Source organism: Marmota monax, unplaced genomic scaffold (genome assembly GCF_021218885.2).
Source record: "Marmota monax isolate L192 unplaced genomic scaffold, Marmota_monax_Labrador192_F-V1.1 WCK01_AAM20220418_F8-fsc00099, whole genome shotgun sequence".
Taxonomy (NCBI): Eukaryota; Metazoa; Chordata; class Mammalia; order Rodentia; family Sciuridae; genus Marmota; species Marmota monax.
In genome coordinates, this window is record NW_026692126.1 from 3,405,196 (window position 1) to 3,429,627 (window position 24,432).

Consider the following 24,432-nt stretch of genomic DNA (forward strand, 5'->3'; position numbering starts at 1 on the left):
TGTTGGGGAAGAGCAGACCAGGCACAGGGAGCAGCTGGAGCAAAGGAATGAACTAGGCCAGAGAGCAGACTGGCACAGCAGTGGGGGAAGAGGGGCAGGAGGGGGGGGGAGAGATGGGGGAGGGGCATTTCATTGTGCACAAGACAGTCCTGTATCACCCTCATTTCACCAATTAGGAAACTGAGTCTCTAGGAAGATAAAATGTACCTTGTCTGAGTGATGTGATGGAGCAGGAATGAATTTGGCTACAGAAGTAATGTTATGCCCCCCAAACCACACACTTCCGCCCCAACCTCTAGTGCGTTGATAGGTTATTTCTTCTGGAGCCCCGGTAGGGATGTGTCAAGTCTCTGGGGCAGGGGTCAGATGGAGAAGAGTGCCCTCTCTCAGATCTCTCTGCTTACCCCCTGCTGTGGAATTAGACACAGCTAGGAGTGTCTGTGGAGAGCCTGGCTGTGGGCTGTCGACACCAGGATTTGACCTAACCCTAACCAGGAACTCCAAGGGATGAGGGTTTTACCACTTGTGTGCTCTGGTGGTTCCCACAGGGGCCCTATGAGATCAATTGTTTCCCTTCCCAGGACCTGTGACATCTCTGCCAGTTTCCTCTGCCATGGGCCCTCCAGCCTCACCTTATACAAGTAAATCTTGCTCTCAAAGTCCTTGAGATCCAGCTCCAGGGCAAATGAAGCGACCCCATCCTTGGAGACCTTGATGTGTCTCAAGTTAGAGATGGCATTGATGTACTAAAGGGGAGACAAATCAATCAGGAGAATGTCTCGAACTCAATCTTCGGAGCACTTCCAACCCTTATAATCCCTGATTCCATCCCTGGCCCACAATGCCCCAGTTGAGAAAGCATTTGCTCATTTTTTAAGTGGGGAGACTTAAGTCCTCAAGGAAGGAAAATTTCCAAGAAATCAGGTCAGAAAGGCAAACAAGGTGCTCAGGTGCTCTAAAAACATTCTAGCGCTTTTCCAATTATCTGTTTTTCCAGCTAATCAACATCCATTGAGCATCTGCTGCATGAAAATCTCTGTGCTGAGTCCTGTGTAAAAGCAGATGGGAAAGCTTGGAGGAGAGAAAGTTGAAGTCCCAGGTGGGACGTTTAAGTGGTAAAATACTATTTTCCAAGTGATGAAATACCATTTTCATGATAACTAAAATATGTGTTTTCCACTTACAAAAGAAAAATTAGACGTATACTACAGTTAAGTTAGATGCAGGAAAAAACTTTCTACAGAGTTTATAAGATGCTGGAATCAGAATGCTAATGGCAACTGATAAATTCCCTTCCCTGGAAATCTTTTTTAAAAAGGCAGGTTCCCCATGTCTGGTGACGATGATGACAGCTGACACTAGGCCTTTACCATGCACCAGGCACTAGACTAATTGCTTTAAATTTTCATCCTTTCAATAACCCCATGAGGTAGGTGCATCATCCTTAAAGAAAAAGAGGACATCTTAGCATGTCCCTGAAATGCCCCTGTAGTTCCCAGGAACCTGGTCAAGTCAAGGGAAGAAAGAGCAGGCCTGGGCCAGGAATGCTAGATAAACTAGGACACTGACTCTCTCTCATGTACGCTGGGAATTAGGGGAAGTTTGTGTTATCTGTAGAAAACTACCTCTTGCACGTACACCAGGACAGGTGCTCCTTATGATTCTGGTCACACAAGCAAAGTAAGCAAGTTCAAGCTGATAATGTCACTTTTTTTGCAGCCTATTATATAAACCCCGCCTCTCAGTGTGATTGGTACATTGTGGAAACAGTGTGTACACAAAGTGTACAGTGTACACACTGTACCTGTGTCCTCAGTGGTGACTGAGGACATTGTGGAAAGAATAGGTGTCACTTGTCCAGCAGGCTGCCACTGGACAAAACATCATGAGGGGGAGGGGACACTGCTTGGAGAAGCACCCTGAAGGATGGCAGTGCTCTCTGTCAGCCTATACCACTGGACCTTCCCTCATAAGCATTTCTCAAGGAAGCCTTAAGCCCCCTGTACTGCCTCTGGGTGTTTTCTTTGGTCTCTCAGCAACCTATGCCACTGCCATGGCAGAACTGAGCTGTGCCCTTGACAGTAGTTATAACTATGATTCCCATGAGGACACCAAGTCACAGAGGGCCTCACTTTTTTAAAATTCCAGTTTAGCAAGTATCGGATTTTACAGCCTGGGTGTCAGCTTGGAACTCGGGTCCTTAGCAGGATACTTTATTGGGAACCAGATAGAGGCAAGCCTTTGATAATATTGGGTTTCCCAAGCCCAATTCCAGGCATGAGGCCCCTCCAGGCCCCTGTGCTGTAGCTGTGTAGAGTGGGGCAGGGTGAGGGTACCTGGGCCATCTTGTCCTCCCGCTCTTTCTTCATCTCCTGCAGTTTGCGCAGCATGCCCCGGAAGTCAACGATGCCATACTTCATGCAGATCTTCTCGTAGTCCTTCCGGTCTGCTGTCATCAGCAGCTGCCACACCTGCTCAGTCTCCATCTTTTTTTCTGGAGCTGGAGGAGGGGCCCTGGGGAGCAGAGGCAGCAGGTCAGAGGTTGGAGGAGCCGTGGGTGTTGACCACCTGGTGCTGGCACTCAGAGAGGTCCAGAGAAGCTTCCCTACATGCACTTGAGGAAACAGCAAAGGGATTCAAATCTCTGAGACTGATCGCTGTCTGGGCTAGAAGGACCCAGAAGGGCTGAGCCGCACTCGGTAGCTCTAGCTTTCAGGGAAACTCGGCTTCTAACTACTTGTATTGTTGATTTCAGAGTAAGATGTCCTTGGGTGGGGTCAGGGTGGGGTAGAATCATTCTTTTGCTGTAAACATTTTAGAAAATTATAGTTTTAGTAGGCCACCCCATTTTGCAAGTGAGGAGGCTAGGACCCAGCGAGGAGAGATGACTAACTCAAGGATGTAGACAAGGACCAAGCTATACCCAGAATTTCCAGTGCAGTGCTCTTTCTAGCCTCTCACCTGGTAGCAGCAGTCTAGCTGCCTGCTGAGGGTGAAGGCAGAGGCTGAGCCCAGCTTGTGATACAAGGGAGAAGGGGGTGGGTATCATGGGAGCTTCTGAATCCCCTCTGGGCAGGCCCAGACCCACCTCTTTTTCAGCATGTTCCGGAAATCCATCAGCTCCTTCCTTAGGTCTAGAAAAGTAGAAAGGATGAGACCCCACTCCCAGGTGAGAGGCCAAGGGGCTAGGCTTGTCTATGTGGTCCAGGGCTGACAACCAAGCTTTTGGAAGAGGCTCTCCTGGGGACTGGTGATAACCCACAGGTGTGCATGAGGGTTTGAGCAGATAGGGAACATGGGGCAAGGAGCAGCCTGTCCCCAAAACCTCCAAGAAGATTTCTACCAAATCCACCTACCCTCCTGTGGTTCCTTTTGCCTTTTCCGGTTCTTCCGAAAGCCAACTGGACCATCCAGGGAGAAATGGAGGGCGTCGGTGTAGACAGGCAGAGAAAGGCAAGAGACATTTATGGTCTTCCTAAGAAACTGCTCAGTCCCAGAGCCCTGACCACCCTGCTGTCCTCGAAAGCATAGAAACATCCCAGCTCGAGGCATGGAGCAGGTGGAGATCCATCTCGAATGACCTTTGACACCCCAGAACCTTAACCTGACCTGGGAAGGCCTGCCTGAGTACTTCCTCACAACGGGAAGGCTCGCTCACATGTCCACATGGTCAAGGAGGTGGCATAAATGAGTGAAGTGACCACTGACAACAACAGCAAACTGGGCATCTAAAGGGACAGCTGGTGTTTGTGTCTGAGAGTTGCCATTTCAAGGTATGGGCCCCATAGCCAAATGTCAGACACTGCTCCATAGTCATCCATCAGCCTCTTCACCAGCTTCCATTGGAGAGGCTGGAAAAGCTATTTAGCAAGTATTTACTTGCCTTCCCAGCTTTCTTTGCAACTAGCAGTGTGGCTACAGGACACCATTCTGGTCAATGAAATGGAAGCAAAAGACTCAGGAGTTCTTGAGAAACCTTTTGCTTCCTTGATAAGAGAGTCAGGTGTACCTGGGACCACCTCTTCCCCCTTCTTCCTGACTTGGACATGGATTAAGTGTGGACCTGCAGCAGCCATCTGTGACTACAAGGTGATAAACCAACCTGCTAGGGATGGAGAGCAGTGAGACAGAGGAATCCAGCTCTCCAGCTGCACTGTGCAGTGAGCCCTGGACTCCCATCTCAGGACTTCTAACTGTGTGAAGTAATGACCTTTATTTCTTGGGCTGTTCTTAATAAGAATTTCTGGTACTTGTAGGCCAACCAATGGTAAGCACGATTCATCAAGAGACTAGATCAGCTTTCTCAATTACCTTCCAGTTATTACAAATGAACAATTGATTTCAAAAAAATTCAAGCACCATGCACATCAAACAAAACCTGTCTGAGATAGGATTTGCTCGTTGGGTTGCCGGTCACCCCTGATGTAGGCCTGAACAAAACATCCTTTGTACAGTGGAGAAACTGAGACCCAGAGAGAAAAAGGAAGTGAACGAGCAGAAGACCCAGATTAGAAAACAAATTCCAACCCAATCAACAAATGGGCCAAGGACCTGAACAGACACTTCTCAGAGGAGGACATACAATCAATCAACAAGTACATGAAAAAATGCTCACCATCTCTAGCAGTCAGAGAAATGCAAATCAAAACCACCCTAAGATACCATCTCACTCCAGTTAGATTGGCAGCCATTATGAAGTCAAACAACAACAAATGCTGGCGAGGATGTGGGGAAAAGGGTACACTTGTACATTGCTGGTGGGACTGCAAATTGGTGCAGCCAATTTGGAAAGCAGTATGGAGATTTCTTGGAAAGCTGGGAATGGAGCCACCATTTGACCCAGCTATTCCCCTTCTCGGTCTATTCCCTAAAGACCTAAAAAGAGCATGCTACAGGGACACTGCTACATCGATGTTCATAGCAGCACAATTCACAATAGCAAGACTGTGGAACCAACCTAGATGCCCTTCAATGGATGAATGGATAAAAAAAAATGTGGCATTTATACACAATGGAGTATTACTCTGCATTAAAAAATGACAAAATCATAGAATTTACAGGGAAATGGATGGCATTAGAGCAGATTATGCTAAGTGAAGCTAGCCAATCCCTAAAAAACAAATGCCAAATGTCTTCTTTGATATAAGGAGAGTAACTAAGAACAGAGTAGGGTCGAAGAGCATGAGAAGAAGATTAACATTAAACAGGGATGAGAGGTGGGAGGGAAAGGGAGAGAGAAGGGAAAATGCATGGAAATGGAAGGAGACCCTCAGAGTTATACAAAAGTACATACAAGAGGAAGTGAGGGGAAGGGGAAAAATAATATAAGGGGGACAAACGAATGTCAGTAGAGGGAGCAGAGAGAGAAGAGGGGAGGGGAGGGGAGGGGGGATAGTAGAGGATAGGAAAGGCAGCAGAATACAACAGACACTAGTATGGCAATATGTAAATCAATGGATGTGTAACTGATGTGATTCTGCAATCTGTATATGGGGTAAAAATGGGAGCTCATAACCCACTTGAATCAAATTGTGAAATATGATATATCAAGTACTATGTAATGTTTTGAACAGCCAACAATAAAAAATTAAAAAAAAAAAAAAAAAGAAAACAAATTCCAGGTCGTGCCCTGGTTCCATTGGACCAAAAGGGAATCCTTCTGAGCAACCACAGCAGGCTGTCTACTGCCAAGAGTACAGATTTTACTTGCATGCAGATTTAGTGTGTGAGTGGCTTTGGGGACAAACCCACCTTCAATGACAGTGAGCCTTGCTGAGCACGTGGCCTCTCCATACATGTTCACTGCTATGCAGCGGTACAGGTCCGTGTCCTCGCCTGTCAGCTTGTTGATCTGCAGAGAACCAAGGGCAGGGGAACAGGACTATCACTTCCCTTCCTCCATGGCCTAGACGTGACAGTATGTTGAGTATAGAAAGATGGACAGGACACAGTCTTTGTCCTCATGGAGCTCAGTCTTTATCAGAAAATATAGACATCAAAACAAAAACCTGTTCAGCGGGTGGATGTCTTTGCCATCAGAAAAAAAAGTGAAATAGCAGAAAAACTCACTTCGGAGGTCTGATGGATCTGGAACTGAAAACCATCTCTATCCTATGTTACTAGCTGTGGAACCTTGGGCAAGTTACCTAATCTCTCTAAACTTCAGTTTCTTTACTTGTAAAATAGAGATCATAATACCTCAAAAAGTAGTGAATGGTCAGGATTAAATCATCTAATCAATATCATATGTTTAGCTCAGGGCCTGGCACATGGTAGGTGTGCCATGGTTAGTGTCTATAATAGTACTAATACTAACCAAGGTTGATTGAGCACAGATATTCTTTGACTTACCATAAAGTTACATCCCAATAAACATATTCTAAATTGAAAATATCACAAATTGAAAACGCATTCAGCCAGACCTGGTGGTGCATGCCTGTCATCCCAGCCACTTGGTAGGCTGAGGCAGAAGGATTGTGAGTTCAAAATCAGCCTCAGCAAAAGCAAGGCACTAAGCAACTCAGCGAGACCCTATGTCTAAATAAAATATAAAATAGAGCTGGGGATGTGGCTCAGTGGTTGAGTGCCCCTGAGTTTAATCCCCAGTACACATCCCCGCCCCCAAAGAAAGAAAATGCATTCAATACCCTTAACCTATGGAGCATCCTAGCTTAGCCTAGACCACCTTATATGTGCTCACCTAAAAGTACACTTAAGTTAGCCTATAGTCAGGCAAAATCATCTAACACTAGACTATTTTATTATACAGTGTTGGATATATCATGTAATTCATTGACTGCAATACAACATACATTATGAGCTATTTGTCCACCCCCAATGGGGGTCACATAGCTGTAGGGGAGGTGTGGTTCTCTGCCTCTGCCTAGGACGAGACTATAGTACCGCACATTGCTAGCCCAGGAAAAGATCAAAATGTAAAGACAAATTTTGAAGTATAGCCTCTACTTAATTGCACATCACTTTTGCACTTTATCATAATAAAGTAAAAGAATCTTAAGTCAAATCATAAGCCAAAGATTGTGTACTCACTTCAGGCAAGACTCTGGCTAGACCTTTATGTAAACCTTTCATCCTCATAACATCTCCCTAAAGTAGGTATTATTATTATCCCATTGCACGGATGACGAAACAGAGGTGGAAAGAGGTAACTTCCCAAAGCCAAGTTGGTAGGCCTGAGATTTTTTACCCAGGCAGTTTAGCCTAGGCTGTCAGCAGAGATATCTGTGGCTCAGGAAGCCTTGAGCCATGGAATGAATTGAATGGACCCAGTTCGACTAGTAATTCATCTTTTACTTGTTTGGGGACTGCAGCCACATAGGGGACAGGAATATAGAGTAGACTCTTGTCAGAGGAGAACTGCGGTGCTTACCTGCAGCACGTGCTCCTTGCTGCCAGGGGTGGAGGAGATCTGGTACTTGCTAGAGTTGCTGAGGTCTCCTTTGGTGCTCTGCCAACGCACCTCGGGTTTGGGCTCTCCACAGACCACAGCCCGAAAGATGGCATTTTTCCCTGTGGCAGGAAAAGGCCAGTAGGGAGACTGATAATTTGGGGTGGAATGACAGCAGAGTTTGTGGAGATTTTAATTTACATCATCCTCCCCACTCTACGTATTTCAACTGCCTGTTGCAAGAAAGGTGCCAGGCCTTGGTCCCCGTGACCCAGGACCCAGGATGTCAGGTGGAAAGCAGCAATTTCTGGGCACCCAGAGCAGTGCTGGCCTGTGCTTCATGAAGGAAAGAGGCAACTAGACTGTCCATGGTGAGAAGGGAAGGCGAGCAGGGCTGGGAGGAAATGGCTCCTGTTTGAGAGTGGATGTGTAAGGATCCCCCACAAGACTGGGAGGGAGATGAAATTCTGAGTGTTTCAGAAAAGAATTAGAAAGAAGTGGCTGTTTGTTTGGTGCCCAGAGGAGCCAGACCTAAGACACAGGACCCCAGCCTCAGAAAAGACCCAACCTCTACGGCAGGCAAGAGAGCCTGGGAAGCAAGAGAGCCTCAACCATCCCCTAGGCCTCCCCCCAGGAACATCTCGGGGGGAAAGCATTTTGACTGAAGCCCCCAGGGCCCTCCCCAGTTTCTCACGACCTTGTTTTGGATTTAGAAATATTAAGCATGGTACCATTGTTCCTTGGGCGGCTCTTGGTAAGAATTTCTGGCAAACCAATTGTAAGCATAACTAACGGAGGGACTAGATCAGCTTTTTCAACAAGCATCTAACTTGCGATTATTACAAGCTGGCAAGTAATTCCGAAAACTTCAAGTGCCGTGCCCACCAAATAAAACCTGTCCGAGATAGGATGTGCCCTTTGTGTTGTCTGTCTGTCTGTCATCCCTGACGTAGGCCTGTACAAAACATCCTTTGTGTAGTAGAAAGAATGCGGCCAAGAGAGGAAAAGGAAGCGAGAGAGCAGAAGACCCGCCCTCACGCCAGAATCTCACGAACTAAAATCCATAGCAGGGAACTGTGCTGGGGACAGTGCCACTCCCAGCCCTTTCCACTACCTTCCTGGGCACTTTTCTCCTGTGGTCTTTTAGCATGGCTTTCCTGAGCCTAACCTGAGAGCCAGTGGGCACATGGCTGTCAGGAGACAATTGTTGGATGGAAGGGTTTTGACACTGACTCTCTGCAGCAGTGACTTCAAGGCCGAAGGGGAAGAGGAAAAAGAGGCTGCAGCTTCTCCATCAGCACAGGATGGCCTCAATTTATTCCCTTCTCCCCAAGACTTTTTGTCCCTTCTAGGGAATCCAGGCAGGCAGACATCCCTGGAGTACAGGAGGGAGACATATGGCCTGGTGACAGACACAGGGACTGGGTGCTCAGGAAAGTGGGCACCCACGTCTTCTCCCCTGTGCATGATGAGAGGTGGAAGAGCAGGCATCGTGCCTCCCCTGGGCGCTGCCCTCGGGCCTCACCCTCCTGCAGAGCCAAGGTGATGGGCTTCCGCTCAAAGTCCGGTGTGCTGCAACCTTCAGGGATCTCCTCCACCAGCTGCCGGATGCTCACCCCGGGGATGGAGGACTTCTTCACGAGCTTCCCTGGAGAAGGTAGGAGAGGGGGAGATGGGCCTGCCCTTTCCCGTTCTCAGGTGCCCTTCAGTAGACTGAAACGTCCAACCTCTCAGACAAGGAACAAGGCCTCTTCTCCCTTCCACCTTGGGCACAGATGTGTGGCCCACCTCCCTGTGACCAGTGCTTTTTAACTTTCTAGTGGAAATACAGTGGTGGCCCTCCAGGCCCTAGAATGTGGCACGGAGCACCCTAAGAAGGTCCCAAGCATGTCACTAGAGAAAAGCTGGGGAAGGGAGAATAGGAAGAGTTCCTTCTTAGGAAGCAAGGGCTCATGTGGGAGGCTCTGCACCCTTCACTCAGGAAAGCAAAGCCAAGCCAAAACTGAAAAAAGCAAAGAGACAGGAGACTTCCCCAAATCTCCTGCCTCTCTTCCTTCCCGACTCCGCCCTGAGGGGTGCCAACCAGGGGTTGGGGCTGGGAGGGGAGGTGGGGAGGTAAGTTCTCTCACCTGCCATAGCTCTGGCTCCTTTTAGGCTCTTCTGAGGGTAGAAATTGATATCTGAGGGTAGAAGATGAATTACTTATCAGAGGCCCAGGCTGTTCTCACCCCAGCCCATCTCACACCATCAGTACATCAACCCATATCTGGGGAGGAAGTTAGGAGAAGCTGCCACCCCCAAGAGTTAGTCTAACCCCAACTAGATGCCATTTGGTTTTCTTTTTCTTTTTTGGAACGTGAAGATTGAACCCAGGGCACTTTATCACTGAGCCACATCCCCAGGCCTTTTTATCTTTCATTTTGAGACAGGGTCTCTCTCTAAGTTGCTTAGGCCTCACAAGTTGCTGAGGCTGGCTTTGAACTTGTGGTCCTCCTGCCTCAGCCACCCAAATTGCTGGGATTATAGGCATGTGCTACCATGCCCAGCTGCTGTTTGGTTTTGTCCAATTCTGTCTCTAGCAAACTAACTTCTGAGACACCAGGGAGGACAGATTGCTGCCCAATCAGTACCTTTCCCAGGTAAAGGAAAGCACAACACTGACCCTGCCTACCGTGGTGGGGTCTAGACCCATGACCTCTGAGAGGGTGAGACATACTTTCCCAAACCTGAGGAATCACACTTATCTGAGATTCTTCCATCTGTTTAATGGCAATGGCCTTGCTCTCTTGACTTTGGAATGTGAATCCTCCAGGACATTCTCCAGCCTCCTGGCTCCTCCCCCAATTCTGAGATTTTCTAAGAGTCCAGCAGCCCTTTACCTCCCACCCTCAACCAATCTGGAATCCTTCAAGGTCTGCCGAGGAGTGTCCCTGACTTGGCGAGTCTTAAGCTTCTTCTATGCCCAGCCAGTGGGATCACCATAAATCCATCTGCTCCCCTCTGAGGCCAGTGAATTATAGTGTCAGGTGATCACGAGTGTTTCCCAGCCTCTCCCAACCTCCACCACCACAATTCCTCTGATTTCCTCTCCACTGAATCCATCTGTTAAGGCCAATGCCGTGTTCCACACAGGAGAAGGGGTGGGTTGGTTCTGGGATGGGATGGAGCCATGAGTGAGTTGGGGGAGTCTTCAAAGAATTCTCCAGCAAGCCCACCTCCTGTGTGGTTGGCTAACGGCCAAGCGGTTCCATTTTGGAGATTCCATTTCCTGCCCAAAGAGCCATCCATCTAGAATCGCCCATGACAGCAAATTCCTCATTTCCCTTTCACAAATGCCCACCCACTGGCACTTCTAGCCTCAGCTTCACCGCTGCAGTCTGGCCGCTGCCCCCCAGTGTGCTGGAATGCCATGGTGCGCCAAGTGCGTTCTGGAGCGGTCACAGGCACCACAGGCGCCTTCACGTCACAGCCGCTGCTCAGAAGGGAATCATGAGGGAGGGCGGGGAGAGAGCCGCCAATGAGGAGGACCCAGCAGGCCAGGCCTCACTGTGGGGTGCCTCGGCCTCTATACCACCCTTTCCCCAGGACAGTTGTCTTGTAGAGGTGCGTGCACTGGCACCTGCCCATGACCCCCACACTGGAGTAGTCTGAGTTCAACACAGCTATCTTAGTCACCATCTTCATCATCACCACCACCATCTATCAGCTGATTACTTGGCTATTTGTCACACATGAATTATCATGCAGGTGCTGGCCCCCCTCCCTTAGTCTCCTGCCTACAGGTTTAGTGGAAAATCAGAGAAGCAAGACCCTGGGGAGCTTAGGGGTCTGAGGGTAAACCACCCCACCTGCTAGATCACTGTCCTCTTCAGGAATAAGTTAGATCAGGTACAAGGTCAATGACACATGGGTAAGACATCTGTGTGGTTGGAGATCAGGGGAATGTTGACTCAGTTGGAGGGAACAGAGAAGGAAAGGAATTCTTCCCTCCATGATTCAATCCCACTTTTGAGAAAAATCCTAATTCTCTTGAGCAAAAGCAGTGACTTGTGCCCTCACTTCAGAACAACAAGGCTCTCAGCCTGGTCCCCCAGGCTGTGTCTCCCTGGCCTGTCCCCAGGACCCACACTCTCCCACCCTCTGCCCCAGCTGCTATTCCGTTCTGCAGATCCAGGTTCCTGCCACCTCCAACTTCTCCACTTAGGAAGAGCCAGACAGTTTCTCTCAACTTCTTGACCATGTTATTAATTAAGATGTTACAAGTCCCAGCCCCAAGGTCCCCATTCTGGACTGCTAGTGAGATTTTAATCTGGCTGTCATTTCATACTCTAAACCAAGCAGTGCCCAGAAAATCAGAGCCAGGGCAGAATCACCCAGTCAGGACTCACTGAAATTCTTTCCTCCAAATATCCTGGGGTTGACTGAAGGCAATGTGTATGCACCCCAGTGTTTGATCCACAAGCCAGAGAATGTTGCTGGGGCTGATCTCATGCCCACTGTCTGACCCTTCCTAAGTAGAAAAGTTAGAGGACAGGCCACTGTCAGCACCTCTACTGCCCCTGGCCTGGGTGAACAGCCAGATGTGCAGGGCCCACTTACCTGGGTGCACCACTGGCCTTCCTCCTTCTATCCACTCCCTCCTCCCTGTTTCCAGCTGCTGCTCCTCACCAGAGCCTCTGAACCTTCTGGTGCTGGACAGCCGGTGCTGGAGCAGATGTAGGTCACTGCAGGCGCCTGGGCTCCCTCGCCCCTCCCACTCACCCCGCCTCCCTCCTCCTCTGGCCAGGCTTGGCAGGGCCAGGCCCCCCCACTCCTGACCCTGGAGCTAACACCCTTGCCTGGGAGGAGGTCAGAGATGGAAGGGTCCTGTGACATGTGCCCATCCAGCTCCTGGTTTTGCAGCACTTTTAGCCCTTAACCAGATTGCCTGAGCATGTTTGCCCCACGGTACCTGGTTTATCTGATCCCTGTTAGCAGGGGTGTCTTCAGTCCAAATCCTTAAATTTTCAGTTAAACTCATCCCTTGGAACCCTTGACATCATAAGTCACACAGATATAAAAAGCTGCTGTCCTTTTGAGAATCACACCCTAAAGTGGAACCAAACAGTTGACAAACTTTGCAAACTAGTTGCTGTCCCAAATAGGCAGAAGGGGCGATCCTGAAGGCTCCACCTGAGAGCAGAAGGGAAAGGGGACACCTGAGAACCATAAAGCCAAGAGATCTTCCAGGGAAGGTGAGCTTGCCCAGGATGTTTTTAAGGAATTGAAGAGGAGGGCTGCCCAGCTGGATGGGCAGAAGCCGGCAGGGCAAATGGATGGGTTTTGTTTTGTTTTTGGTATTGAACCCAGGGCCTCTTTACAATTGAACTATATCCCCAGTCCTTTTTTACTATTATTATTATTATTTTAAAATGTCTTGCTAAATTTCCCAGGCTTCCCTTGAACTTGCGATTCTTCTGCCTCAGCCTCCTTCATAGCTGGGGTTACAGGCTTGTTCCACCCCTGGGGCGAGATAAATGAGTTGAAGGATGCATGGATGAAAAGTGAAAATTGGAAACAGGCTCACTGGCAGTAGATGTTCTCGGGCATCAGGAGGGTAGGCAAGGCCCAGGAGATGAGGGGATAAGGTCTGCTTTGGAAGAGCCACCTGCTCTTACCTTAAGGACAGAAAGCTGGTTTATTGGCTCCTACAAGCAAGATGTGGTCAAGGATTCAGGTGAGCAGCTGGAGACTGTTCCTGTCCAGCTGGTGCCTGTCATCTCAGCTACTTGGGAGACTACGGCAGGGAGTCTGCTTCAAATTTGCCTAGCCAGGGCAACATCATAAGACCTGAGAACCGTCTCCATAAAAAGGGGGTGGGTGAGAGGATTGGAGGAGTGGGGCGGCAGCAGTGCATTTGCCTAGCATGCATGAGATCTGGTTCCATCTCCAGCACTGCAAAAAAAGGTGGGTTTGGGTGAAGTAGAAGAGAAGTGGGTGTATGTTTCCAACGCGGGGATGGGGAGTGTCACTGGATATTCCCACAGATTCCTTAGTACCTTGCTAATTCCACAGGAGCTCCTTCTGCCTGAGATCTGAGAGGGGAAGTTTCAACCTCTTTGTGACGTGCATTTGTGTATGTGTTTCCCCTCTGTGTGTTTCTGAGTGTCGGGCCAGTCTTGTATTTACTCAACAAATACGTGTTGAACACCTATGTGGTGTTGGGCCCTGGCTCAGGTTTGGCCCTGGGAACTCAAGGGGAAGCACACTCCCGGGCCCTCCCTTCATGAAGTTTACCATTCAGTGGGACAGACAGATGCTAGATTCCCCATTACAAACTGCACTAGAGGCTCTGAAGGACCGAGAGAGTCAGAGAGCTTGGAAACCAGGGAGATAGCAGCACCAAGTGAATTTGGATAGGTAGGCTTTGGAAACCATTGAGGCATTTTGATCTCTCTGGTAAGGGCTATTGAGGTTTGTGTACTCAGGAAGGGTGACAGGATTCAATTTGCAATTTTTAAAAGCTTGCTCTGGTGGCAGAAGAAGGGACTGGAGAATGGTGGCCATGAGAGGCAGGAGTCTGGCTCCCAGGAGGGCAGTCCATTTACCCCGAGGTACTCTTGCTTGTGGCAAGCGCTGTGCTCCAGGGAATCTCAGAAGCCACAGTGCTGCAGCATTTGGGGATGGGGGAGAGGGAAGCTGCGGGTGTGGCCAAATACAGAGGGCCTGTAGCAACTCAGACCCTCTCTTGGACCCCAGGGAGTGGATGGGAATGAACAACAGACCTATGAGTCAGAGAGTCCACTATAGCCTGATCTCTATTTCCCAGGTTTTAAGAGGAGCAAAGTTTGGGGGTGATTCTCATCTCTGCACTTGGATATCACTGCATATCACACTTGGATCTCTCTCATTGCAGTAAGATAGAAATCTTAGGATTCCAAGGAACAGAGATGGGGAGATACTTTTCACTGCCTTTATCCTCTATTAGATGCAATGCCCAATCATATGTAGCTATGCCTGGATGTCCGGCATCCACATGAGGGTGAGAATCTTTGGTTCAGAAGGTCCTGTCCTAGCCACTGGTGGTGCTTACTGTGATTGGCAGTGAGAAAGGGGTGGAAGGTGATGCCCAGTCCCTGCTGAGAATTTCCTGGCTAGCCCTCGAGCCAACAGATGAGGCATTGTGACACTCTCCCAGTGATCTTTCCTGGTGCCTAGAGTTTAACCAGTGGTCACATTTCTCTGTCACCTCTCCAGGTGAGCAGAGCCTTGTAACATCTGTTAGACTTTTCCTTTGGGATATAAAAAGCAAGTTCTGGACAGAGCTCAGAGCAGGAGATTTGTATTATTCATTTTTCCTCAAAGCCTGACAGCAAGGGCTCAGTGACTTTGGGGAGAGATGGTTACTATATGTTAAAACTCTCCCTTTTGCACAAGAGGAAATGTATTTTATGATAGGGAGCAAGAGGCTCAGGCCCCTGAAGTCTTCCTTTGGGGCCTCCTTGCTCTCCATTGAATGGGGTGGATGGAAGGGTCTCCGAGATCCTGGCCATCATTAACATCTTATAATCCTGTGACTTCTGAGTCCCACAGATTGAAAAGCAAGAAATGTGGAGTTTAAGGAGAGAGTCTGAATTCATTTGCAGGCTACCATTGCCTTTGAAAATGGCCCTCCTCCAGCTCTCCATGGAACAGTATTTCCTTGTGCCTGGGGAAATGGGTTGGTAAAATGCGGGTCTAACCAGAGACGTGCAAACACACACATACACATACCCTGCCACCAAAAGAGCTGGACTCTCCTGAAAGATAGAAAATCACGTGCTGCCCTTTGGAAGTGGCTTCAGACATCTGGGTTAGGTCATAAGACTATTCTAACAGCAGCCTCACCCAGAAAGACTGAGTGGTGAGGGGTGGTAGGGGTTGACAGCACCCTCTCCCGCGCCATTGTCAGGGCGGCCCTCAGGTCTGCCTGCTAGAACCATCCACCCATCTGCCACCCCAGCTGCCTGCCTGGCTAGTGTGCCTGCCTGTCTCCAGTCCAGCCCGCAGTCAGCATTAGCTCACATCTTTCTCACCCCACCTGCAGTGTAATGAATCCCATGTGGCCTCATAGGAATGAAGACCTTGGAGACCCCAAGGGCAATTTCATGCTTGCAAAGCCAGCTTTCAGCCACAGAGAAACTTGAGTCAGGAGTCCATCCTCTAATCTGAAGAGGCCTTGGCCAGCAGGCCAGCTGGCCCCAGGGCTACAGAAAGGGTCCTCTGGACCCCAAGGGAGGAGAGGCTGGGGAGGATGCCCCAACTCAGTTTGAAGAGGGCTGAGGCCACATATGCATGATTTATTAAAGCAGTATAGATCTTTACAGGTGACCAGAGCAGAGCAGGACCTCTGAGATCATCTCACAAGAACAATAAAATATAAAAAATAAGAAAACAGTTCTTGACCTTAATAGAGCTCTTGTTCCAAAGACATTCTTATAAGTCTTTATATTTATTAATCCATTTAATCCCTCAGTGAATCCTTAAGGTAAAATTGATTACTAGCTTCACTTTACAAAAGGGAAAACTGAGAGAGATTTTTGCAACTTGCCCAAGGTCACACAGCTAGTGTGTGGCACAGGAAAAATGTTGACCAAAGCAGTCCCATTCCAAGCCTTTGCTCTTAATGACTAGTAGCCTGTGGATCTAATGTAGCTCCCTCCTTTTCCAAGATGGACAGGGAGCTGGTAAGGAACGGAGACCTGCTGGAAGGCCCACTGATGTGGCAAGCAGGAGATTCACCTCTCTAGGTCATTCTGGAATGCCAGGTCCTTCCAGAAATCTGCTCCCTTGAGGTCTCTATGAAGGGGTAAGGAGGTAAATGGTCTACTCCAGGCTCAAACCTACTCTAATTGCCAAGGTCACATTTTGTGTAGTTGGTTGTTTTACACACACTTGCCTAATCATCATAATCCCAGCAAATTGCAGCACTTAACTAGGACTCCAGCTACTGTGTGACAGTCTTTGCATGGGTGACCTCATTCAGCCCACATAACACCTGTGAAGTAGAAACATGTTGTCTCCGTTTTGCAGAGAAGGAAGCAGAGGCTAAGAGCGATGGGTACCACCCCTGCTGTGACCCAGCTGGTAAATGATGGAGCAGGAAGCGGCAGGCAGTCTGATTCTACTACGCTTGTGTCTCATGGCCCAGATATTCAGAATCTTAAAAATGAAATAGAAAAGGACTACCATTTTGCAACCTTTGTGGCTGCATTATTTTGGTCATAAACCTTATTGTCAAAAGATGTGTTAGGATTTATCAGAAGTTGAAAGGGACCTGACCACTTGCAATTTTGAGAATGAGAGATGAAACATGGGATACCTTATTTTAAATATTTACATTGAACCACTCAACACTTTAGTTCATAGGGACAAAATGCCCTGTAGTCATCAGGCATTTGTAGATGGTGACAGGATTTATATGGTGGCTAATTCCCAGTGTCTGCCAGTGGCATGGCATGAGAAGGAACATTATTCATACATGTCTAAGCCACTTGTCCCCTTCACCCATTCCCATCAGTGGATTTTCAGTGATGCTGTGGATCATTCACTGGGACATGATGTTAGAGCCCTTTAAGGAGCATGCCCTTTCCACCCCTGGGTTGTCTACACCTTAGACAGAAGCCAGGAGGGCAGAGGGTCTCCAGGGGTTCTGAGGAGGGGGTCTCTCCCCTCTTATGGCCAGAACAAGAAGGAAGCAAGCCACTTGGGAAGAAGACGTCCTCCCGCCCATCTCTCCTGAGCGCTATGATGAGGTTGGGCGTGGAGCCCACCTTGGCCTCGTGGCAGTCATGCTGCATACCCTGGCAACCATGCTGCTGCCATCTCTCCTGGCAGCACAGCAGCAAGAGATTTCTTCTGGCAGGAGATGGGGAGGGAGCTGGAGAAACCACCTAGACAGTCTTCTGGAATCCTCACCCAGCCTTCAACTGAGTCAGGGCCCGAGTGACTCCAAGCACTCCAAGTTTCTCAGGTGGAGAAACTCCAGGAGAAGCTGGGGATGCTGAATATGTAGAAGTGAGGCAGTTTGGAGGACCCAGGAGAACCAAAAGGGCACCGCAGGCAGACTGGGGTGGGAGAACCAGGAACCCTGAGTCCACGAACTGGTCCCTAGGAGCCCCAGCAGACCAGCCTCACTCAGACCCAGGTTAGAAATCGGCTCCCTCTGGCTGGGTTTGGAGTGAAATCTTTTCCTCCAGGGTCAAGAGGCCCCTGTCTGGCTCATGCAAGGAGCCTGCACACAGTAAACCTAAACCTTCACGGCACACAAAGCCTTTCCACAGACCAGCGCCCTCCCGCCTGACCTCCTTGCCTAGTTCTCTTCCACTCAGCAACCTGGCCTCTGCCCCAGACTTCATTCTCTCTCCGGTCTACAAAGCTAACTTCCCTTGCCCTCCTATCATCCCCAGACTAAGTGGCATTTTCATCTGACAGCATTAATTCACCTCAGTGACAGCAACCTGTCCCAGAGACATGCTTCATCTTCCTCCACATCCTGGGATTTGTCCTAGTGCCAGAATGTGCCTCTCCTTCCCTTACACCTCTCTGGGGCTCTGACACCCTGGAACAGGACTCTTAGAGTGCATCTTCATCTCAAGGCAGCTTCTCCGGAGCCCACAGTCCCCAAGGTGAGGAGATGGTCAGAAGCTGTACCTACCCTTTCCCTCCCCTGACTCTGCGAGAGGGAGTTCCCTTTAAGCACAGAGTCCTGGCCAAACACACAGATTCTCATAAAGGAGCCTCAAGGAGGTCAAATTCCTTGACAAGGCAGGAAACAGCTCTTCATCAACAGGCCCACCCACCCCGTGGGCCTCACACCGGGAAGGTTATAAAGTGTCTTTTGTACCTTGCTGTGGAGTTCCATATTTGTTTTGGAGTCGATGTGGAACTGTGGGAGGTTTTCAGGCAGAGAAATAATATGTGTGTTTTAGAAACAGCCCTGAGGTATTGTATATTGATTAAATTGGAGCAGAAAAATAATCCGAAGCAGGACTCCGTCTTCTTCCATCAGACTAGCACACCCAAGAGCAGGGGCTGTGTCTCCCACAGCAGACTGGGGGCTCCTAAAGGAGGGGCAGGTGCTAGCAACCTCTGTGTATAAACCTGAATGTGAACCCAGGGAAAGCTCGATGCTATGGACAGATCCACTTGAGGTAGAAATTGAGGCCTAAATAGGACATGACTTGTCCCTGGGAAATTTCACTCCTCTGGCCCACTGAAAACAGGATCCTGGGAATGAGACCCTGTGACAATCCCCTGCCTCCAGCATGGCTCCTTCCCTGGGATCAGCTAGCCTCCCCCTGGCACCAACTTTCCAAATTCCCAGAAGCCTAGCCACATGCAGCTGGTGGTAAAGATCAGGCTGAAATCCCATCCCTGACCAGTGGTGTAGCCCTGGAACACGCAGTCACTGCAGGCCACCACAGACAGGAGCCAGGCTGAAGGCTGAGCAGGGAGCTGGCTGGGGCTTACTGGACCCCTTATGTCCTTGGGAAGCCTCAGCCCTGGGAGGAAAATCCTCTGCCTAAAATTCCAAAGTCAGGACCTCTGAGGGCTGGGGAGGAGACAGTGCCTAGCCTCAGGAGGCTCCTCCTCTGATGGGGGACACAGCCCCTGCCTTGCATGTGTGGTATCAGAAGCAGAGAGCCTTCAGGGAGCTGCTGGCTGACTGGGGAGACATGATCTCCACTGTCAGGTGTCCAGTAAACAGTGTCCCTTACTGCTGTGGTTAGCTCCGACAGCCACTCTATAGCACAGAGAGATGGGAACGAGCATGTATTAAAAACTGGCAGTGGGTCAAGTTTAATTTTTGGAAAAGAAACTCAAAATTTCTTTGGCATCATGTTTGAGAAAGTAAATGATTGAAATTAAATAATCAATTATGGTAAAGACATGTGGGGAGGCGGGTGGTCAAAGAAAAACTGTGAACTTAAAACAACAAGAGCCCACAGGGCCTTTTCTAACAATTTGGCTTCCAGGTTGTGTAATTCCAGTGAGTCCTATTCCCACCCCCAAATTGACAGTGCATGCGAGTTACCTGGTATTATTATCTCCTGTAATCATCTCCTTTCATTATACCATTTCCACATGGTTTATAGGGAGGAATTTGTGCTCCAGTTGCCTCTGCCTAGATGACTCCTTTTCATGTTGGTTAGATGTGACCTTAGACTATCCAGTTACCTAGTAACTGTGCTTCTTGTCATTGAAATTGTCTTACAGTCACTAAAATGATCTTATCTGTCTCAGGGATGTGTTTGTTGATTGGCTCTCCCTCCACTTACATATGCAAGCTCATGAGATAGGAATTACATCTTGCTCACTGGGTTGAGAATAGTACTTGGCGTTTATCTTTTGAAACAATAGGGTCTGAGAGAACCTGCTGCACACGGGTTACCTGACTACTATTTGGGGCAGGGACAAAGACAGTTTCTCCACCACTACTTGATTGTATGGCTAGAGACATGTGGACACTCGTATGTAACTATAATGTCTAGAAGACAGTGGAGAAGATGCCTATCATGGCTCTGCACAATGAAACCACAAGACTGGTTAGGGAGGGGGTCCTCACAAAAGGGACCAAGGAGATTTGGGGTGGGAATAGGACTCACTGAGAATTACACAACCTGGAAGCCAAATTGTTAGAAAGGACCCCATGTGTCTTATTGTTTTAAGTTCACAGCTTTCCTTTGACCCCCCTCCCCAAATGTCTTTACTGTAATTGATTATTTAATTTCTCAAACATGGGCCCAAATACGTTTTGAGTTTCTTTTCCAAAACTTAAATTTAACATTCTGGAAAGTGTGTGCCATTGTCAGAGTCCAGTGAATGACAGCAAGGTCAGATGGACATGAAGATTTTTGCCAGGTCAGGAACTAAGTGTCCTGGCTGAGAGGCTGCTGCCTCCCTGGCCTCTTACAGGTGTGATAATCACCCTGTGGGGTGAGATTCTTATCTGTTTTCTGCAAGAGAGGGAACTTAAGACAACAGAGAGGATGTGAATGTGGGCAACAGCTGCCCTGACTGATGCAGGGGCAGAGCTGGGAATGGAGCCGGGAAGACAACTCTCTGCTCTCCAAACCTGTCCAGTTGCCATTTATAAAACACATGAAATCCAGGCCTGCTCACCTGCGACCTGGTTCAGGTCCCTTAGAGAACTTTCTCCTACGGAACCAGAAAAGATCAAAGAAAAAGAAAAGAGCCAGGTGCTGTGATGTGCACCTTTTGTTGGTTGAGGCAGGAGGATCTCAAGTTCAAGGTCGCCTGGACAACTTAGCGAGACCCTGTCTCAAAATAAAAGATAAAAAGGGCTGGGAATGTGACTCAGTAGTAGAGCACTTCTGGGTTCAATCCACAGTACCCCCCAAAAAATTAACAAAAAGAGAGTGAGTGCTTAAAAACAAAAAGATTGAAAATTCCACCACTGGAAGAATATTATCAGTGCAAGTTATCGGGACCAGTGACAAACCCTTTGGTTTGTTTAGCTCTATGACACTGTTTGGCACTATCCTGTCCAAATTCCCAGCCTGCAATTGTGAGTGATTTCAGGAATCCACAGGGTGCTCCTTCCTCTCTTCCTTGGTCCTTGTTTCCTTTTTCCTAAAACTCCTATGCTTCCCACCTTCCTGCAGTTAATTCTGGAAAGTGCCCCAGGCAGTCCCTGATCTAACTCAGAGCATGTCCCAGGGGACCCACCTGTCAGCCTAGGTCATTAGATGCTTGCTCCTGAGAGATTGACGGGAGCCGGCTGGATCTCATTAATGCCCATGGTGAAAAAGGGCTTTGCTGTCTGGTGACCTGATTGGTGACCCGCCCCCCCCCCCAGAGGAACTCAATCAGGAACCACTTGACAGTGCACCAGACTACATGACATTGAGAACGTGAAGACCTGAGGTCCATTCATTTTCCAGCCTCGTGTCCCTCTTAGAGTTAGTAACTCTGGTGTTCATCTCCATGTGAGAGAAGATTCTCTGGGACCCCCTTCTCTGTTTCTTCTCAATGCATGGGTGTAATGGGATACATGAGGGTGGGGCATGGTGCCCTGAGCCTGATGGTTCTCTCCCAGAATAATCTGCCCTGATGGCCTTTCTTCTGTCCCCTCATGATGCTTCCCTGAGGATAAGATGAAGGCTCTCACTGGCTTCTCTTCACCCTAACCCTGGGTGCCTTCTCTGCAGGAGTCTGGGAGCAGATCTCCTGGAGCCATGCCACAAAAACGTGCGGATATAAAACTGCCCTTCCATTCTGGGTAGCATGAGAATTTAAAGAAAGAAAAAAATTTCATTTCCTGACTGACTTTCTGGATCAGGTGAAACCACCTTGGGCTAAAACGGACCCAAATTACAAGCTAAGTAGAATTGCAAATGACGGAGGGCTTGGTATGTTGGAAGTGCCTTGAACTGTCAATGACACTGTTCCTTGATCTATATCAGAGGACCTTTGGGCCCTCTAGAAGTGGTAAGGAGTCTACCTCAGGAGTTACAACTATGCAGACCTATGTTCAAGTTTTAGCTGTGGCATTTCCTAGCCATGTGACTTAAACTCCTTGAACATCTATTGCCTCCTATGTGAAAAGGAATGATAATATTATCAGTGAAAGGGGCATAGACTTTGGAACAAGACTGAACCAGGTTTAAATTCCACATTTTCTATCTGGAGACTGTGAGGCTGCGAGCAGAGGGGGTGTGAAGGGATATTATAAGGGAGAGGTAAGGGACTTGATACATAGGATCATAGGTTATGGCATTGACTTCAGCTTTTTCTCTGGAAAACCATTGCAGTGTTTTGAGCACAGGTCACGAGACCTCAGTCAGGTTGCTACAGGACCACTCTGGCTTCTGGGCTAGGGGAAAGGATGGGTAGAAGGAAGAAGACCACACAAGGAGCCCCTGCAATAATCTAGGTGGGAGAGGATGACACCAGGGACCACAGTGGAGATGGTGAGAAGACTGGATTCTAGATGTGTGTGCCATTAGAGTTTGCAGGATTTGTTGGCATGTCACAGTTTATCATTACATAATTAGGTAATTATTTTTTTCTCTTTCCACATTTTTATTGGTGCCTTATAGTGTACATATTAATTGGATTTGTTGTTACATATGCGTACATGCACACAGTATAGCAATATAATTTGGCCAGTTTCACTCCCCAGCACTTTCCCCCTCCTTCCTACCACTTGATTCCTTTCCACTAATGATCTCCCTTTGATTTCCATGAGATCCACCCCAACTTTCTTATCCTTTTCCCTCTCCAGCTGCCACATATGAGAGAAAACATATGACCCTTGAACTTCTGAGCTTGTCTTATTTCACTTCATATAATGATCTCTAGTTTCATCCATTTTCCTTCAGATGACACAATTTCATTTTTTTTATGACTCTATAACACTTCATTGTGTATGTGTGCCACATTCTCTTTATCCATTTATCCACTGATGGACACCTAGGCTGGTTCCATAGTTTGGCTGTTGTGAATTGTGCTGCTTTAAATATGGGTGGTAGCCGGCACATGGCACATACCTGTAATTCCAGCGGCTGGGGAGACTGAGGCAGGAGGATTGCAGTTTCAAAGCCAACCTCAGCAACAGTGAGGCACTAAGCAACTCGATGAGATCTTGTCTCTAAATAAAATACAAAATAGGGCTGGGGATGTGGCTTAGTGGTTGAGTGTCCCTGAGTTCAATCCCCGGTACACATATACAAACACACACACTCACAAAAAAAGAGAGTGGATAATTTTTTTTTTGTAGTATTACCTATTCCATTAGACTGAGAGCTCTATGAAGCAAGAATAGTGTATTTATCTTATTCACTGATGAATTTCCTGCACTCAGCCCAGTTCAACAATCATAGCGAAGGAAGGAATAAACCTGAGTATCTTCTTGATGTGTTGTGTCTGCTGTCCCTGAGCCTGAGACCTCTTGCCTACCCCCGGTACCCAGCAGCTCTCAGACGCCAAAGTAAGTTCCAGCTTGCTGGAGCTGACGCTGGGTCAGAGTTGCATACTCAGATAGAGAGGGGTTCTGGGAATGGTGGGAAAGTAGAAATGGAAGCAGAGCAGAAAGCCCAAAGAATCAAAGAGTCAAAGACAGGGAGAAACGATGGAGAGCAAGTCGCAGGGAGATGTGGCTGGGACCAAAGGAGAAGAAAATGGGGTCTGGGCTTTTCTACAGAGTAGCACCATGGTTAATGGTCCAGTTGCTTCCTTGAGATGAACCCACCTGTGACATCGTTCACTGGCACAGTGTTGGTGGACTTGACATCAGAAACCCTGGAAGCTGTGGAGCTAGGGGTCTGTGCTCTTCTCTGGGCACTAATGGTCAAAAATCTACATCAGTCTTCCTGTATCTTTTGTAGCTTGGAGGTTCTAGGACAGGGTAGAAGTGGATGTGGGTGCATGGAGAGGATTATGAGTGAGACAGCAGGGGTGGAGGAGGAGAAGGGAGGGCTACAGATATGCTGCAGGGAGAACCAGGGAGAGGGTCACTGCTGGGGCTGAAGAAATAAGAAGACACGGGTCACAGGGAAGAGGAACAGGGCTGCCCCTCTTCCTACAGACTTGCCATTCTTTCCTATTTTTAAGCCAGTGATCTTTTTACACCAAACTGCAAGCTCCACTGGCGACCCCTGTCCTCAATAGGGGTTCACACATGCTCATGGGCTGCCACAGCTGTTGCTGAAGCTCACCCCATCCCCACACACTGCTCACACACTGGTGCACACATGCCTTGCTTTCCCTGCTGCTCATTCACACGAACCCCACATATTGACTGTCTAGCATGCATAAATGCGTATGCATACATACCTGGGTACCAGACCCTTGACCGTTCAAAGATTTAGTCTGAGATCTTGAGTCCTTCCCTGGAATGTGAAGCCTCTCTTATCTCATCCTTCTCCCTAAATGTCTTATCTAGAGAGAGAAAATCTGATGATGCTGGATCTGTATTCTAGCCTGACGTACCTACAAGGACTTTATTCTAGTCCTTCTGCAGAATGCCTCCTTTCCTACCT

At 48.4% G+C, this 24,432-nt stretch overlaps 1 protein-coding gene across 1 annotated transcript in view; it reads right to left on the bottom strand.

The window, feature by feature from the left end:
* Window positions 1-12,081, bottom strand: part of Igfn1 (immunoglobulin like and fibronectin type III domain containing 1) — a 34,280-nt gene extending 22,199 nt beyond the window's left edge. Inside the window, exons 1-9 of the mRNA XM_046464402.2 lie at window positions 12,008-12,081; window positions 9,538-9,588; window positions 8,934-9,056; window positions 7,391-7,530; window positions 5,752-5,851; window positions 3,357-3,401; window positions 3,089-3,134; window positions 2,337-2,514; window positions 633-746 (exon numbers count right to left, since the gene is read on the bottom strand). Coding sequence (XP_046320358.1) covers window positions 633-746; window positions 2,337-2,514; window positions 3,089-3,134; window positions 3,357-3,401; window positions 5,752-5,851; window positions 7,391-7,530; window positions 8,934-9,056; window positions 9,538-9,544 — 753 coding nt within the window. The 5' untranslated portion in view covers window positions 9,545-9,588; window positions 12,008-12,081. The remainder of the gene's footprint in view (window positions 1-632; window positions 747-2,336; window positions 2,515-3,088; window positions 3,135-3,356; window positions 3,402-5,751; window positions 5,852-7,390; window positions 7,531-8,933; window positions 9,057-9,537; window positions 9,589-12,007) is intronic.
* Between the last annotated feature and the right edge of the window lie 12,351 nt (window positions 12,082-24,432).